We start from the raw sequence: 16,793 nt of genomic DNA, 5'->3' as shown, positions 1-16,793 counted from the left end.
CAGCCTCAGTAAAAAATTAAAAACCAAGGGCAAAACTATAAAAGTAGACGTAGCTTCAGGGTCTGAAAAATGAGGCCGATGCGGAAGTGCCTTAAGCTGCAATACCACCGAGTGCCACTAGAGGTCGGCTCCAAAAAGGCTTCGGCTACATAGACTCCCATTCAACTTATCTCATCAAGTTCAAAGTCAATACATTTTTTTCACACGTTTTGATGGTGTTGTTAGCCAAAGTCAAAATTCTGGCGGTCCATCTGAAAATATTCACGTCATTAATTAGAAAATAAGCCTCAAAAAGCCAATATGTTTGTGGGCGGTTCTGTTTGATTGACCGGTCTGTGCTGCGTGCAGGTTACGGCTATTGGAAGGCGGGCCGTAGTATTCCCGTGTTTCCAATCTGATCCACCGCTCGTCCTCCCCCAGCTCATCCAAATATGGTCACTTCCTGCTCCAAACCGCTCCGATCTAGCAAGATGGCGCCAATATCCGAACCTCGAATCTTCATAACGGCCGTTCAATGGGTGGCGTCACTGTTGGTTGCCGCTTGAGCAAAACAGTCGACTAAATCCATGCACATTCAGTTTCCCGCTGTGAGCACAAGGCAGCAATCAAAGCAAATTTCACCTTTGCTTTGTTTATGTAATTCTACCACATTTCAAGAGTCCTTTAATTGACTTTCATAAATCCTGTTGAGGCCATGGTAAGGAGCAAGGTCTGCCATTCGTACTGAGAGAGGGGAAATGTTTTCCGCCCCAGAGACCCAAGTCAGGACCAAACACACGAAGTTGTTATTGAACGGCGAAGGTTAAGTAGCTTCGGTAAGAGCACCTTGACTGCGCAGGTTCTCATCCTGTTTATTGTGATTCCACACCACTACTGATGATAGTAGATCATCAGTGATTCCCATTCCTTCAACTGGGTGTCCCTTGGGCTACTTTCCTAGAAAAAAAATCCTTTAAAGATATGCTTGATGAGCGTCTTCATGTAAAAGACTTCCCTTTGAAGGTGTTCCTTGATCTTTTCATTGCTCCACATTTGTTGTAATCTTGGACATTGATTTGTTTTGAAGCACCAACATGAAACGATTCCTCGGGGGGCTTTTCTCTGATTCCATATGGGTTCTCGAAACCCTTTTACATTTTTGTGTGTAAACATATTTACTAGCAGCCTTTAGGTTCAAGAATATGCTGTATAAATGGCAAAAAAACTGGACAGAAAGTCAAAGAAAAACATCCCTCTCTTCCACTAACCTTCAATGTGCCTTCAAGTTTTAGTGCCTGAGTAGCTTCACAGTCGAATGAACCTTTCCTTGGTCAAAGTTAAATAGAATGGAAGAAAAGAGAAATGGTAGAAAAAGCCCGTCGGTCTCACCTCTGCAGCGCAGAGCAGAGCTGCAGTTCAGAGATCCATCCTCCAGACAGCTTTTGGCAGGCGAAAGAAGCAGCACTTTTCACCCCGAGGTCTGACCCCTGCTGCTGTTTGGGGCTTGAAGAGAAACTATAACACATGAATACAAACTGAATGCTGAGAGACAGAAAGGCAGAAGCATGCAGGCAAAAATGTGCGAGAACAAACACACACTGTCAGGGATCTGCATAGTTATCCATATGTACACAGATCCATGCAAGCATATACAAACTTCTGTTTACAACAGACTGTGCAGCGGTCTGTTTCCCATCCGGTCCGAGTGTTTCATTGGTCGGACTATCTGTTTCTGTTTATTGGAGGATGAAGCTGAAGTTCTGCTGAGGGTTTGTTTCAAGATTATAGATGTGTATTTAATTATTGCTGGAGGACGATGCTATGCTTCACCGCCTCACCGTCTTCTTGTGGTCACAAATAAGATTGATGATAAGCGGCGCATAAATTCAAATGAATGGTCGTAATCAGGTAAGTATTCGGGCAGCGTAGGTGTCTTTGATGTGGTTTATGAAAGGAGATCTTCATCTTTGAACAACACCAATTGTCTTTTAGTAGAAACCATTAGATATTTTTATCCCCACGTCTGTGATTTAGCAAGCAGCAAACTTCTTTTGGAGCAGATGTCGATGCTTTTGATATACAAAGCAGTTGAAGGTATACTGAACCCTTTCGGACCATTAATTCTGCCAGCCAGTCCATGTAGATGAGGACTAAGTATTATGGGCAGGCAGAAAGTTGAGAAACTATTTATTCGTTGGCGAAAAACCCAGTAAAGTTCAGCTGGAGGAGGCAATAACTTTTGTAAGTAAATCTTTGGAATACAGAAGTTGTAGGGAGACAAACCCAGCAAGTAGAGATGTGTAGAGCGATGGCTGTGGTGATGCGTGAAAGAAACGCACTATGAACGAGCACCTTGTCGTATTTTGGGAACCCAAATTAGCACGGCGCCACAGTTCAGGTGGTTCGCAGCGAATGTTTTCCCGTCAGACGCCCCAGAAGGTCCCAGTAGAACTCGGTGTTGACAGTCTGACTCTGGGGGACAAATTCACGGTGCAACAACCTACCTGGTTGTAGTTATATTACCGTACACTTGCCGAAGCATTTCAAGGGTCTCTGTTGCTCATTTCCTTAGTTTGACACAAAATGGGCAATTTTCCGTATACTGCTTTATGGTGCAATAGAGACAAGTCACTGCTCTTAGAGACAAACAAGCATCAGTTTCTGATGTCAACTGAGCGAAAGACAGATGGAAAAATCTCTGCCAACATATTTGTACTTTTCAGAAAAGAGGTTGGTGGAAGGTAAGAAAGGCTGTTAATGTCATTTGTAGCTTCCAGCAACCCAAATAAAACAGAATTCATGAGGAAAAAGACCAAGACAAGAAAATTACTGACCGAGAAAGAAAACAACACATTTCTGTAGAATATAAATCTCTTAACAGGAGACATCTGTGGACTGCATCGCTGGAAGGGAAAGGGCATAAACACAGAAGCAAACAGTGGGAGACTCTCAAGCCCAAACATTTCTAACCTGTTACTACCCACGAATAAAAGACTGTCAGCTTGAATGCTGCCATTTTATTTTAATTTTTTACTCCAGTCAGACGCTGTCACTGCATCCAATACGTTGAAAATATGTCCTGACCCCAAAATTAATGCTCTGTTGAGCTGCTGACAGAAACACAACATGGCGAAGACATGAACGGAAAAGATCAGAAATCAGACAGCGTAAATTCGGACAAACAAGAATTTGGACAAACAAGAATTCGGACCATGTTTTTCCTTCAGGGGAACTGAAACTTGAAGCAAGATGTAACTGGAATTCAGTCATTACTCACTTATTTTGCTCAAAATGTCAAAATATCGTGGGCTTTAAAATATAAATTTTTTTAATATTGAAGCTAAAAAAAAGTAGAACCAAGATTCTTGTGTGCAGAGTTCAGAAAAACAAAAAGGAAAACGAACATCTGTAGCCTCCACTGTATTCCTGCTTTAAGGACCCGGCTGACAGACGAGAAAGAGAAGGAATAGAGAGTGATATCGAGAGAAAAGAAGAGGAAACGGAGAAGGAAACAGAAATAAAGACAGAGAACATATAGGAAACAAGTGAGCAGCTGCAGGATAAAGCTCCTCATTCAGCTACTGTCTGCTGAGGAGGCTGAAAAGAAATGAATTAAGACTAAAAATAACAGAAACATCACCACGAGGAGGATGCTCCGACACAAAGGCATTCAGTGAAGAGGCCAACTTCGAAACAGAAACAAGAAGACTGAGAAGGCACGATGAAAAAAAGAAAAAAAAATAGAAATAGAAAGAGCTTAAGTATGGCCTGGTTTGGAATGAGTGAATTTTGAATGTTTAACCCGCTGTTGGTTTTTAATCCCCATTTTTCATGTTTTTTAACATAAATTTTAATTTTAAATCCAAAGTTCTCAAAAGTTTCCCGAAAAAAATATCAGAGGCCATGGAAGTTGCAGGTTATGATTTCATTGCAATTTTAGTCATGTGGAATTTTCCTTCGTAATTTGATAAATTAAAGTTCCCAACGGCCTCATTTGTCATTATGCCTTTACATTACATCATCCTCTGTCCTCTGTAGCTTCTAGATGCCGTCCATGTTGCCGAGCAGCTGTGTTCCCACAGCTTAAACACTTGAACGGCAAACATACACGTAACCACAAGCTCTCGAGTTCCAATTGAAAGCAGCGCGAATCCCCCAAACCAACAGTAGTTTGACATTGGAGGGGATCCTGATGGTGCTAATGTGCACGAGTTGTGACGTTGTTCGCTGACGTTCACAGAAATGACAGAAGTCGTGGAAGTTCATGTTTGTTTGGATATTAAGCTGATATATTGTAATTTTAGTCGTGTAGAGTTTGTCTTCATCACTTAGATAATAACCTACGTCTGAAGAAAATATTGATCTTCCCAACGGCCTCATATTTTCCCTGTGTGTCTTTGCATTTCCTGCATTATGTCACCTCCCCTGTTAGCTCGCTGAGTTGTTCGACCTCTGTGGCTTCTAGACGCCGTCCATGTTGGTGTTTTCGCGACTAAACCGCTTGAGCGTTGGGTTCCACACGACTCCCCAAGTTGTAAACCACGAGCTCACGAGTTACATTTGAACGCAGCATCTGTCCTGAGTAGTTCAAACTATCTTTATCGAGCAAGCTTCTTACAGACAGTGTTGAAGATTTGAAGCTGCAGCCCTCCGATGGCAAAAAAAAATAAAAAATCCCACAGCAGCATCTGAACATGAAATGCAACGACATACTTTGGGTTTGGCTGTTTTCTGAAGCCAAACTTTATGTAAATAATGCCTGAATAAAAATGTCAGAAGTAAACAGAGAGAAATAATTTTGCAGATCAAAGGGAAACATTTAAAGTGCCCTCGGTCAGGACAAGCTGCCATTCAACTGTGCCACGTCTGCTTCTAATCGTACTCAGGTCCGTGTGCATGTCGTTGTGCACGTGCCTTTGTAGGCATTCAAGCTTTTAGAGTGTGCATGCGTACTGTGTATTGGTGTGTGTGTGTGTGTGTGTGTGTGTGTGTGTGTGTGTGTGTGTGTGTGTGTGTGTGTGTGTGTGTTTGTGGGTTTCTGGGTATTTGTACTCACACAAAGCAAAGATTCATGCTTGTGTTGGAGGGGGTTGGAGGAGGGGGAGATGGAGAGTGGGCGTGGGGGGGGGGGGTTGTGTCATTTAGACCACATCCGCACTCAAAGAATCAATTTGCAACCTTTAAACACAACTATTTGGGGAATTCAAATAGAAAAGTGCCTCTTGACCTTTTTTTTTTTGTTGATGCCACAGCACGTGCAGACCACACAGAGTACACACACAGTACACACAGTACACACACACACACACACACACGCGCGCGCACACGTGCACACGCACACACACACACACACTCCAAATTACTGATGGCTGTGAAAATGCCATGCGCTGCAAATAGGTGGGATCATAGCAGAGGAAGCAGGAAACTAACGGCGGTGACTGACGGAGGTATAAACGGGATTAGCTGTAATACTGCAGCAGCAGAGCAGTGTTCAGTCAAGCCTGCGAGGATAAGCAAAGGTTCGAAAAAAAAAAGTGTAAATTCAGCCAGCGTGGAGAAGAAGCTGGGGGTTAGACCTCAAAACTTTTAAGCAAGACTTTCTCCTGATTAATAAAGTATGTGGATGTTGTTTTTTTTCTAAAGTTGCAGTAATTATTTTTTTAAGTGCAAAGTAAGTACTTTGTGTGAATGTGAAGAATAAAAAAATAAAAAACTTAAAATATGAAAGAAATGTGATCAAATCATGTGGTTAAAGTCATAAACAGACAGACAAGCAGGTGGAAATGCACAAATTGCATGTAACAAGCTAATTGCAGCTGTGCACACGTGTCATGTGTGATGTGCCTGAAGCGTGACACATGCACACACATGTGGTGTCCCACCTGAAACATGCAACGGCACACGGACACTCAATTAAACACACACACACACACACACACACACACACACACACACACACACACACACACACACCCTGCAGGCTAGAGAATAATCTGAGTCTGAGTTACTCGCTTAGTTGACTTCATCTGTTTCCTATCACACTGGAACAGGCCTGAGCTCTGGTCAGTGTCCACACACACACACACACACACACACACACACACACACACACACACACACACACACACACACACACAGTCATTGACCAGGGCAGGTGAAATTGCAGATGTAGAGGATTTGTTACAGTCAGTGATGCCGCCCGCTGTCATTTGAGCTTTTCTGTAAAATGATAAATCGTCCTCTTTTAATTTCTTCTGTCCTCCCTCTTCTGTTTCCAGCCCTCCTTCTCTATATCCTCCTCCTTTTTTTCCACTTTTCCTCCTGCTCCCTATTTATTTTACTGCCTGTCATCACCTCTCTCCTCCTCCCTTCCTCCTTCTTTCATAACTCTTCTTCCTCTCTGTCCACAGTCGATTTCTTTCAGCTCTTCTCCTTCTCCCGGCGTTCATTCACAGTATTTCTCCAACAATTCCATTCATCCACTTTGGTGCCACCGTCGTCTTAGTGATATCACTGCCTGACAGGGCACAGAGGGTTCCTGCTGTGGTGTCTGATATCATGTTTGTACACACACACACACACACACACACACACACACACACACACACACACACACACACACGGTGATGAAACAAATTCAGAGTCTGCATGTGTGTGTGTTATGCAGTGACTGAGTTATGCATTAAATAAGATAATGACACACAGAGATAAAAAAATAATAACAAACGGACCTCTGGGTCCATTTGTTTCCTTTAACCCAGTATCACAGCAAAGCGTGAAATAGACACGCTGGTCCACCACAGTAAAACGTGAGATAGCCACTCTTTGGGCAGTCTAGGTGGGACAGTTTCACTTTTTGTAAGTGTGAAATTTACACACGTAAAAGAAACGTAACAAAGGATCATGTGACCAAGTACAAAGGTCATTTTTCACCCGTGTTAGGAGGTAGGAGGGGCATGATCAGAGGTTTGAATCCAGGAGGTGACAACGTCGTTCTTGAGTTGTTGTTTTTTTCCTAACCCCAGTCATGTTGTTTTCGTCCCAATCCTGACCATGTGTTTTTTTCCAAAAAGTTTCATTGTCCTGTAAATCACATGGCCCTATGCATGCAGTAGGTTTCATTTTTCACTACAAGAAAACGTGAAACTATCACGCCTAGACAAGCCAAAGCGTGTCTATTTCACGTTTTACCAAAGTGGACCAGTGTATCTATTTGGCAGATGTTTAAGTCCAAACTGTTTTACCATTAAAGGGAATCATGTGTGCAACAAGAAGGGCAACGAGTTGGAAGAAAGTTAGGAAAAATCGGTCAATAGAAACGGGTCTGCAAGAAGGATAACTTTTTTTTTTTCCTTATATTCCACCCACTCGGCCTAGTTTTTCCAGTTCTGTTCATTCACATCGGAAATCAGCTTTGTTCCACTTAAAAACAAAAAAACAATACTTGAAATCCAATATGCTGTGTACTTGTTGTCAAAGGGAGGGTTACTGTCACCGCCAGATGCATACAATGAAAGAGAGTGTTTGTTTCTCCAACAGAAGCTTTATTGCCGTTATGGAGGACAAGAGACGGCGTGCTGGAGTTGACAAACTGAACTTCCTGTGTCCGGAAATGAGACCACAGTTGGACTGTGATGGTGTCAAGACCGTTATTGAGCTCATGTGGTCTTTCATTTCGTTTTCAATGGAGGTTCAGGGATGCAGAAATTAGTTGAGATTTGAAAACAAATGGATACAAAAGTAATATCGTCAGAGGCTGAGATAACAGCAGAACGAATGGCGAAAGAAGGCAACCGAATAAAAAAGACCAATGAGTTCTGCTAATTATAAATTACCAAAAAAATGTAAATAATTGTGCAGACAGTGAGCTAATAAATAAGATGAACAAAAGGAAGGACTAAGAAGAGACAGAGGATGGGCAGAGACACAAGGGGGAGAGTGATTTTTGAAAAACCTTCTAGTGCTAAATTATTGGTGGTTAGCATATTTTTGCAAATGCGTTGGCAGCGAGCCTCCTCTGTCCTGCCAAGAGGGCTCATTTAAAATTGAAAAGAGAGACAAAAGCAGAGGGACTGAGTGACAGCAGAAGAAACACCAGAAATAGATAAGTGTTTAAACTCTTTGTGTCTTCAGTCTTTGTCCTCGGCTGGTTGCGTTTTTCTTCATGATGTAGTATTGAATGCTTAAATAAATCATTGCTTTTCTTCATTAAAAACAACAGAAAAGTAAAAAAAGGAACGACCAACTCACGGAAACAAGAATGCCACGATCTGTCGTTTCCAAGATTTGTTTTTGATCAAAAAAGACAAGTTTTTCTTCCGTCTGACTTTTCTTTTATCAACGTTTTCATTCAACTTAAAAAAAAAATTCAGTTGTTTGGCAGCTTCAGTTCTGTTGATGACATTTTATTGTTTGTTCTTTTTGCTCCTCTGTATCCGACTGACAATTTTGCTCGCAAAACAGTGTTGCGAGTTTTTGGCAGCGTTTTATCTGCTGGCTGCCTCTGATTCACAGATGACCTGCCTGATGCATCAAACGCATTTGATCATATTTATACCCTCTCTATCATCATCATCACCATCATCATCATCTCTCTGCAGGTACTACGCAATCTGCTGCCAGCCTCTGGTCTACCAGATCAAGATGACACACACGCGAGTGACTTTAATGATCGGTGGCTGCTGGGTCATTCCCACTTTCATCTCTTTCCTGCCCATCATGCAGGGCTGGAACAGCATCGGCATCGACCACCTGGTGAGCACTGCAGCCTGTGTGTGTGTGTGTGTGTGTGTGTGTGTGTGTGTGTGTGTGTGTGTGTGTGTGTGTGTGTGTGTGTGTGTGTGTGAGGGGAGGACTAATTGAGCCTGGGTTTGTTTTTCTATGGAAATGGAGCCCAAAAAATCCCTCATATCTCAACAGTAGATGCAAATTTATTATTGATAGCACACTGATGTAAACTGAAAATGTTTACATCTGGAGGAGACAAAAAGAAAAAAGTGCAATAATAAAAACAACAACAACAACAACAACAACAACAACAGTATAACAGGAAGTTGAACAAAATGGGTTTTGCATAAACAGAAGAAAAAAAAATACAACAACACTGTTCTCATGCCGTAAAAAATGAATTGTAGGCCTGAGAAGTATTGTTTACAACAGGGAAGAGACACTGTTTCTGTGTTGCTATGGCAACTACATCAACAGCGTCAAGACAAAGAGACAGAAGGACAAGGCCACTGACATCACAGACGTGGAGTTCCTTTACTTCGCTGTAAAAGTGTTACGAGCGTCTGGTGCAAACAAGAATGCAAAAAATTCAAAAACGAGGGAAAATGTATTCAGGTGTTAAAACAGAGATATAACAGAAATAAAATGCAAAAAGAAAACACTGATGGAACAATGTTTTAGCAGGAAGAATCTGAGGTTGAAAAAAAAGCTGATCACGGATAGAAGAAAGAAACATTTTGTCCAACTGTAACGTCCATCCGCATGTTTCTGAGGCTTTCAGACGAATCTAAAAGGTTTAGTTTTCTAGTTTTCAGACTTTTTTCTTCCTTCCCCTCAGAATAAAAACAAAATCACTCTTTATTTGAATGGCTGAAAACTCGTGGATTCCTAACAGATAATGTATTCCAATAAACATTTACTATATGACATAGATAATATATAACATATAAACAATAGACAATAGACAAGATTCAAACTGACCATCTAGAACGTCTTTAACACAAATTTGTGAATAAAATTTTGCGTCAATTAGTTGCTAAAGAAAGAAAACCATGAATTGAAAGAACAAAGCAAAGTGAAGCGTGAAGGTGGAGGTTGAGACAAACACACATGACAGCATGTGTGTGTGTGTGTGTGTGTGTGTGTGTGTGTGTGTGTGTGTGAGAGAGAGCCCTGTTCACCTTCATCTGAATGCCAGCTAAAGTTACTTCTGAGCGGACTGTCAACAGGAGGACCGGCTGGCTCAGGTTGGCAGCTGTGGTAGACACACACACACACACACACACACACACACACACACACACACACACTCAAACAAAAGTTGAGCATCAGTGTGAAGTTGGCGGCTCTCCTGCGGGTCCAATTAGAACTGTTGAATATTCGGAGTCACCAGTCGGTTCTGGCACAAACTCAAACTCAACCAAGCAAGCAAAACAACTCGGGTGCAGAGACACGACCGGTACAGCAGGTACGTCTCCGTCGTGTCAATGATTTGGTGCAATAAACACTCGCGGAAGAGAAAAAGTTTGTGGTTTTTACTCCAAATCACTGAAGTCAACAAGTCTGCTGGTGTCCTGCGTGACTTTAAGTTTTGTGTCTGGAATTCGCTGCGACATCGATGAACCACGAGACGAGAGAAATTCAGCAACTGTCCGAGATTTTGCCAAAGACCTTATATGGCGTTTGTCTGCTTGTATTAGATTGGCTGTCGAAAATTAGAGTACGATGACTTCATGGAAATGTTGGATTCACGGGATTTTTGCACCAGCATGCCAACGAACCTTGATTCAGTGTTTTTAAAGTTTTTCTAGAGAACAGTAATGTAAATGGATCCGAGGGAAGCTTTCCAAGTGACGTCGCTGAATCAAGTTCCGCACGTTTTTTGTGACCACTAATTTGTGAACATTTGCGATGTCACCACGGACCTGAAATTTGAGCAGAGAAACATCAAATTGTGTGTCTCAGTTTTGGGGAACACAGAAACAAGTCAGACAAGAGACAAATCAAGCGAGTCAGGGTGGTGGGCAGCATGAACCCTGTTGCCACGGCGCCACAGTTCAGGGGGTTTGCAGCGAATGTTTTCCCTCAGATGGTCCCAGTGGAACTCGGTGTTGACGGTCTGACCCTGGGGGACCAATTCACGGTGACACAACCACCAGCAACGTCAAAGAAAACCCACCTGGTCGCTCCTCACCTGAATTCACCTGATTTGTCCTGTTTTACTTCCTCTTAGTTCTAATGATTGTGTGCATTGAAGCAGGAGATAATATAACCTCAGCACATGAAGACATACAGAACACCTCACACTTAAATATGCGAACACATTCATGAAACCAGACTCGTTTTTTTTTTTACGGGGCGGCTGGCGTTCATCCGTTCGGATTCTTCTGTATTATTCATGCCATCGCCCTGAGCTGTAGTTTCCTACAGAGATGAGATGATAGCAGGAGAGAGTCTGCGACGGGACTTCAGTGTGATTAACGTTGGCGTGCCGAGCCTCCGTCGACCCGGAGACGTGTTCTACTTTTACTACACACACTCCGCCGAGGGGAACGTGGGATTTGAAAGCAGGTTGTTGTAAAGTCTGGAGGTGTTCCATGGCGAAGCTGCTCGGCGGTCCTGTTGGCTCTGCTGGTTATTTGGGGACAAGTCGGAGAGCGTTGTTCTACTTTTTACTCTCCACGATGAATTCTGTTTTTACTTCTACTCATTTAATACTTAATTGCATTTGATTTGATTTACATCTTTCGCTCAGAAGACAATGAGGCTGTGTTAACTACTAGATTGTACACTATTAGATGTCCTTTCACCATCTTGACTTATATGTCTCTCTGCTGCATTATAAGAGTTTTAACAAACTTTTTTTGCCACATGCTGAATGGATTTCTATACATTTTTAGTGTCTACAAAATATCACATCATTGTCCTTAATGGAAAAACTGCAAGAATACATGTACAATTATGAAGGGTATGATTTTACAATCCACCTTATGCAATACTGCATAACAAACACCATTTTCATCTAAACTCACCAATAGTAGAGAAGGTTAAATAGCAATTTTCAATACAATTAAACAAGTTGCGTAATCTTATAATTTGATTATTAAGACTATAATTTCAGAACACAGTCATCACCTCCTTCACTTAATTCAAATGTCATTTTAAAGTCTATGCATGTTTGAACTTAACACATCCACCCAAGAACCAAATTTCCAATAGCTTCTGAATAAATACTGATGTAATACATTTCAATGGACCCTAAAAAATGCCTTCAATTCAATTTTGGTTCCCCATTAATGGAAAGATTCTAAAAACAGTAATTTTCTCTTTCTGTTTTTTTATTTTATTTTTGTGTCCATCCCAAAATCTGGTGTTGTGATGTGCATGGAGCATCAAAGGGATTTCACGTCTTGACAAAATGAAATCTCAGCAGTGAGAATTTCACGATCAAAGTTAGGATCACGTCCGCTGACTGTTCTTCCTGCCGTCTTTCACCAGATCGAGGAGCGGCGCCACAGCGAAGGGAGCAACTCCACGTCGTGCGTCTTCATGGTCAACAAGCCGTACGCGCTCACCTGCTCGGTGGTGGCCTTCTACATCCCTCTGGTCCTCATGATGCTGGCCTACCAGAGGATCTACATCACAGCCCGCGCTCACGCCCTGCAGATCAGCATTCTGAAGCGGGCGGGAGGAGCCGCCGCCTCCGGCGCCGGGGTCGACTCCGCCGTCCACCAACGCAATCACCGAATGCGAACTGAAACCAAGGCGGCGAAGATCCTGTGCATCATCATGGGGTGCTTCTGTCTCTGCTGGGCGCCGTTCTTCGTTACCAACGTGGTGGACCCCTTTATAGACTACACGGTGCCCGACCAGCTGTGGGCCGCCTGCCTGTGGCTGGGCTACATCAACTCCATGCTGAACCCCATCCTCTACGCCTTCCTCAACAAGACCTTCCGCCGTGCCTTCCTCACCATCCTGTGCTGCGGGAGGAAGCGGTACCGCCGGCCGTCCATCCTGGGGTCCAGCGCCCCCTGCACCGCCACGCAGATCAACGGCTCCACACATGTGCTCAAGTAAGTCCTCGAAGTCGTGGTGGTGTCGGGTCTGGTGCTGAAGCTGCACTCCTTTGAAAAAAGTTCCCTCAGTGGACGTTTATTGGTTGTTTTTTTTTTTTATGTCACAAAAGGTCATGTTTGTTGCTATTAGAGTCAACTTTTGGGTTCACAGTAATGATTGTGAGAAAAACCTCGTACAAACAAGGTTGTACACTGTAAAAAATAGATAAATTGAGAAAACTTAATATTTACTAGTTGTAAAGTTAATAGTCATTTTAAGTTGGACAAACTTAAGGAAGCACTTTGGTTAAACTTCTCAACACAAGTTGACATAACACATTATGTGTTAGTTGAGTAAAGTGAAAACAAGTTTGCAGCTGGTTGCAGTATTTGTTTTTAGTTTTCTTAACTTTTTTTTTTTTTTTTACAGTGTAGTTTTATGTGCAAATAGTTGTAATACTTTGCAAACATTTAGAGTATAAGGCTGCTTTAATGTAAGACATATGGTGGTATGAAGCCATTTGTACTCGTTTTTCTTAATTGTTCACTTTTATTCTTTAAATCTGAGCTTTTCTCTTACAAAGAGCACATTTTAACTAAGAGATTAAAGTAGTCATCCCACAGAATACATAGGGAGCCTTTTATCCTTCAACTGCCCTGCATACTGTTGTTACTGCAGACATTTCCTGAATAATGTGCATACAGTGGGGTTAAATTGGAAGCAGCAACAGTCCATTGTGAAGGACAATGATTTGTTTTCAGGTGCGTTAGAGGACTTTATCGCTATTAATAAGCCTTCAACAGCATGCCCTTGACTCATTACTCTCCCAACCTATTAGTGCTTGTGAGCGTCGAACACATGTTTCACAGCGATAAGAGCCGTGACGTCTAACATGTGCTCCTCAGTAGCCCGCTGAATATTTCATGTTTTTTTTCCATCTGTGCGTCTTTAATAGGATGATCTAATCTGTATTCAGCGATGACAAACGTAACACCGCGGCCTGTTTATGCTGGGAGGATTAAGTAATCGTGCACGTATGTGATAACACATGCGTACAACATGGGGCGATTAAAGAAGAGTTCTTGCGTACAGAAATTACAGAAATATTCCAGTAACCTGCGACTCCACTGGGAATTGTAACTTCAGAACCTCCTCACGTCTCCAGAGCTTCATCGCTCATCCTTTTACGCCCTTTCCAACACCGTCGCTTGTAAATAACATAAATTATTTTGTCACATTTACATCTCAGGGATAAATCAGCCAGTTAATCAGATGACACACTGTATTAAACACGAAAATGATACACGAGTTGAAATGATGTCTCATGATGGCCGTCACTGGATATTAATGTTCTCCATGTCTGAGTGAAGGAGTGTGACAGGGCCATGAACCAATTTAAATACAACTTATAAACATGTGGTGTGTGATTGACCCTGAACAATAAATGCCATATGCAGATTTGTTTTTATTCACATAAAAGCGTTAGTAATAATGACTTTAAATAGTTTTTCACCAAAGAAAACAGTCTCGACTTTCTTGACATCCGGTTCGTCTTCCGTCAATCAATCAGGCTTTATTTGTACAACACACATATATCACCATCCTATGCTATAAATAAAACCATTGGAGGAAACAGACTCAGTAAAATCAGGAGAAAAGGAAACCAGGAAATGCTGGAGATAGGAATTAGAGTTCAATAAGATACTACAATAAAGAATACCTTTATGTCGACTAATAAAATCAATTAAAATGCGTGTAAATAGTCAAATAAATCAATAAAATTCAAGTTAAATAAAATGCTAAAATAGAGTAAACAACTAGATAAAAACTGATTGACAAAAACACAACAATACATGTGTATTCTTGTGTTTTTGTCAATCTGTATTTAACATTATAAAGACAAAACACATGATCAAGCCCCGTCAACGTACATTAGTCCTGCTCGTAAATGCCATGTTTAATTTTAGGTGCACAAAAGAGCGCTTCAGTTTAACCTCATTAAAACACATTACTCTGCATCTCCGCATTTTAACGGTAATACTTTCGTATTCAGTGTTCAGGACGTGAATTATTCCAGTTTACAAATGATTCAATCTTCAAATAATTTGGAGGAAAAATGTATTTATGACTTCAGCAGCAGAACGGCTAAGCTCTTTGCAGGAAAACATTTTGATGGACACTAATGATAACCAGCATCCCCCCCCCATAGACAGATTTTGTTTTTTCCAGCAGTGCATGTTATGTGTTTTTTAAAGAAAAGTAATCCATCTCTTTGGAAGATAGAAGTCATTATGTCGGCGAATCTTACCTCGTCGCTATATTCAACGATAATTGCGTGAGCTCTACGAGACACCAGTTACACCTTGTACATTCCCTTTGCACACGCTCTCATTACGCCTCCCGGTGTGCTATTGATAGAAACTCAGCGGTGCGCCGACACCTCTGGACTTCAGAGGGTCTCTGGCTGCTCGCTGGAAGACGTGTATTAGTCCGAGTTCCAGTCTCCCTGCAGAGCTGAAGGTCTGTTCAAAGCCTTCGGCGAGCTGCTGCTCACATCAGCGGACGCCTCATCGCACACACACACTGTTACATGTGCAAGGCCGCTGTGAACAGACATAATCGTGGCTGATATTGATAAAGTGAGGATGTTATTAGATATTTAGCATAGCTGTGATCTCGTGCTGCTTCAAGACTTCTTTTGTTGATCGTCATTTAATGTAGACCGTGGGAACTTCAGAGAAAGAGTTTTTTGAGTTTCAAGCGTTCGTTTTTTAGGAGAATGGTTTAATAAAAGAGGACGCTACCAACTGGAAGTTCTTCTGCGGGTTTGACGTCTTGGTGACTAATTCTTGCTGGAAAGACAGAACACAACAGACGCGGATCAATAAATTAATGTCGCATCAGCAAATAATGTCTCAACAGAGACATTATTGTTGTTATTTTTTTAGCAGTGTGGTCGGAAATTAATTTAGCTTCGAGCCGTGCTCACTGAGTTCATTTAAATCAGTTGTTAGCATTTCCTACTTTCAACTGATTGACAGCTGAAACATGAATCAGCGAGGTAATCAGATTGTGATTGGCGGGTGGGGGGAGAGTGGGGGGGGGGGGGGATTTACTGCCCCGTTGACGTCTGAGGGAATTCACAGCTGATGTCTCTTCTCGTTTATCACCCTACAACTCAAACAGCAACGCCCTCCCAGGCACCCCGACGCCGTTACGGTCGCTGTTTACTGACGTTGGACTCTACAGAGTTGCATCAGGCACCCGAATGCAACACGAACGTCACTCAATATAAACTATCGCCGCCGCTGTACAACACGGCGCCGTGACTCCGCTGCCTTCTGGGAACGGGTCCGGTTCTAGAAGCGTTCACTCAGACTGGAGCGTGTTCCCCGTTGACCCTCCGTTTCACAGCTCATCTCCAGCTCTTTAAAAAGGTCGTGACTCATTCGTGTAATTGACAGATAGACGGAAAAGAAGCTTCTTCTTTTTGTTCTGTGAAAAAAAACTTGTGAATGGGATTCTAACAGCTGGAGAGTCTGGAGGCAAAATAAAGCACATGGCATCTTTTATTCGTCTTAAAATATATATTATGTATATATACAATATCAAATATACTGAAATCCACAAATACATGTGTTACGTCTCGAGCCTGTCGACACGGAGAGAACAAACTGTATCGAAGGAGCAATTCTTCACAATCTGAGGAAGAGAAGGAGTGACAAGAGGAGAGGAAGGAAAAGCAACAAACAAATAAAAGGGGAGATCTGAAAAGTTGAGAGAGGAAGAGATGAAGAAGCAGGTGAATGGAGACAGAAGATTAGGAAAGGAAGAAAGAGCGAGAAGAAGAAGAAATGTGGGGTAAGAAGGAAAAAGAAGATGAGGAGGAGATGGGGTTGTGAAGAGGAAAAGATTAAGAAGAAATGCCAAATAAATTAGATTAAGGAAGGTTCAAAGTGTAATATCTGAAAATTGTTCTCCATATATTTGAACAGGATCTCTGTAACTCCAGTTCTATAAACTACAGGAAA

General features: G+C 42.0%; 1 protein-coding gene across 1 annotated transcript in view; it reads left to right on the top strand.

The window, feature by feature from the left end:
* Positions 1-16,793, top strand: part of htr4 (5-hydroxytryptamine receptor 4) — a 113,591-nt gene that overhangs the window by 69,075 nt on the left and 27,723 nt on the right. Inside the window, exons 5-6 of the mRNA XM_069169475.1 lie at positions 8,580-8,733; positions 12,205-12,779. Coding sequence (XP_069025576.1) covers positions 8,580-8,733; positions 12,205-12,779 — 729 coding nt within the window. The remainder of the gene's footprint in view (positions 1-8,579; positions 8,734-12,204; positions 12,780-16,793) is intronic.

The sequence above is a fragment of the Embiotoca jacksoni genome, unplaced genomic scaffold (genome assembly GCF_022577435.1).
Source record: "Embiotoca jacksoni isolate LCO1_2020_lvr unplaced genomic scaffold, fEmbJac1.0.p SCAF_45, whole genome shotgun sequence".
NCBI classification, from domain to species: domain Eukaryota; kingdom Metazoa; phylum Chordata; class Actinopteri; family Embiotocidae; genus Embiotoca; species Embiotoca jacksoni.
The sequence above is the reverse complement of the archived record's forward strand: the minus strand, read 5'-3'. Positions and strand labels throughout refer to the sequence as shown.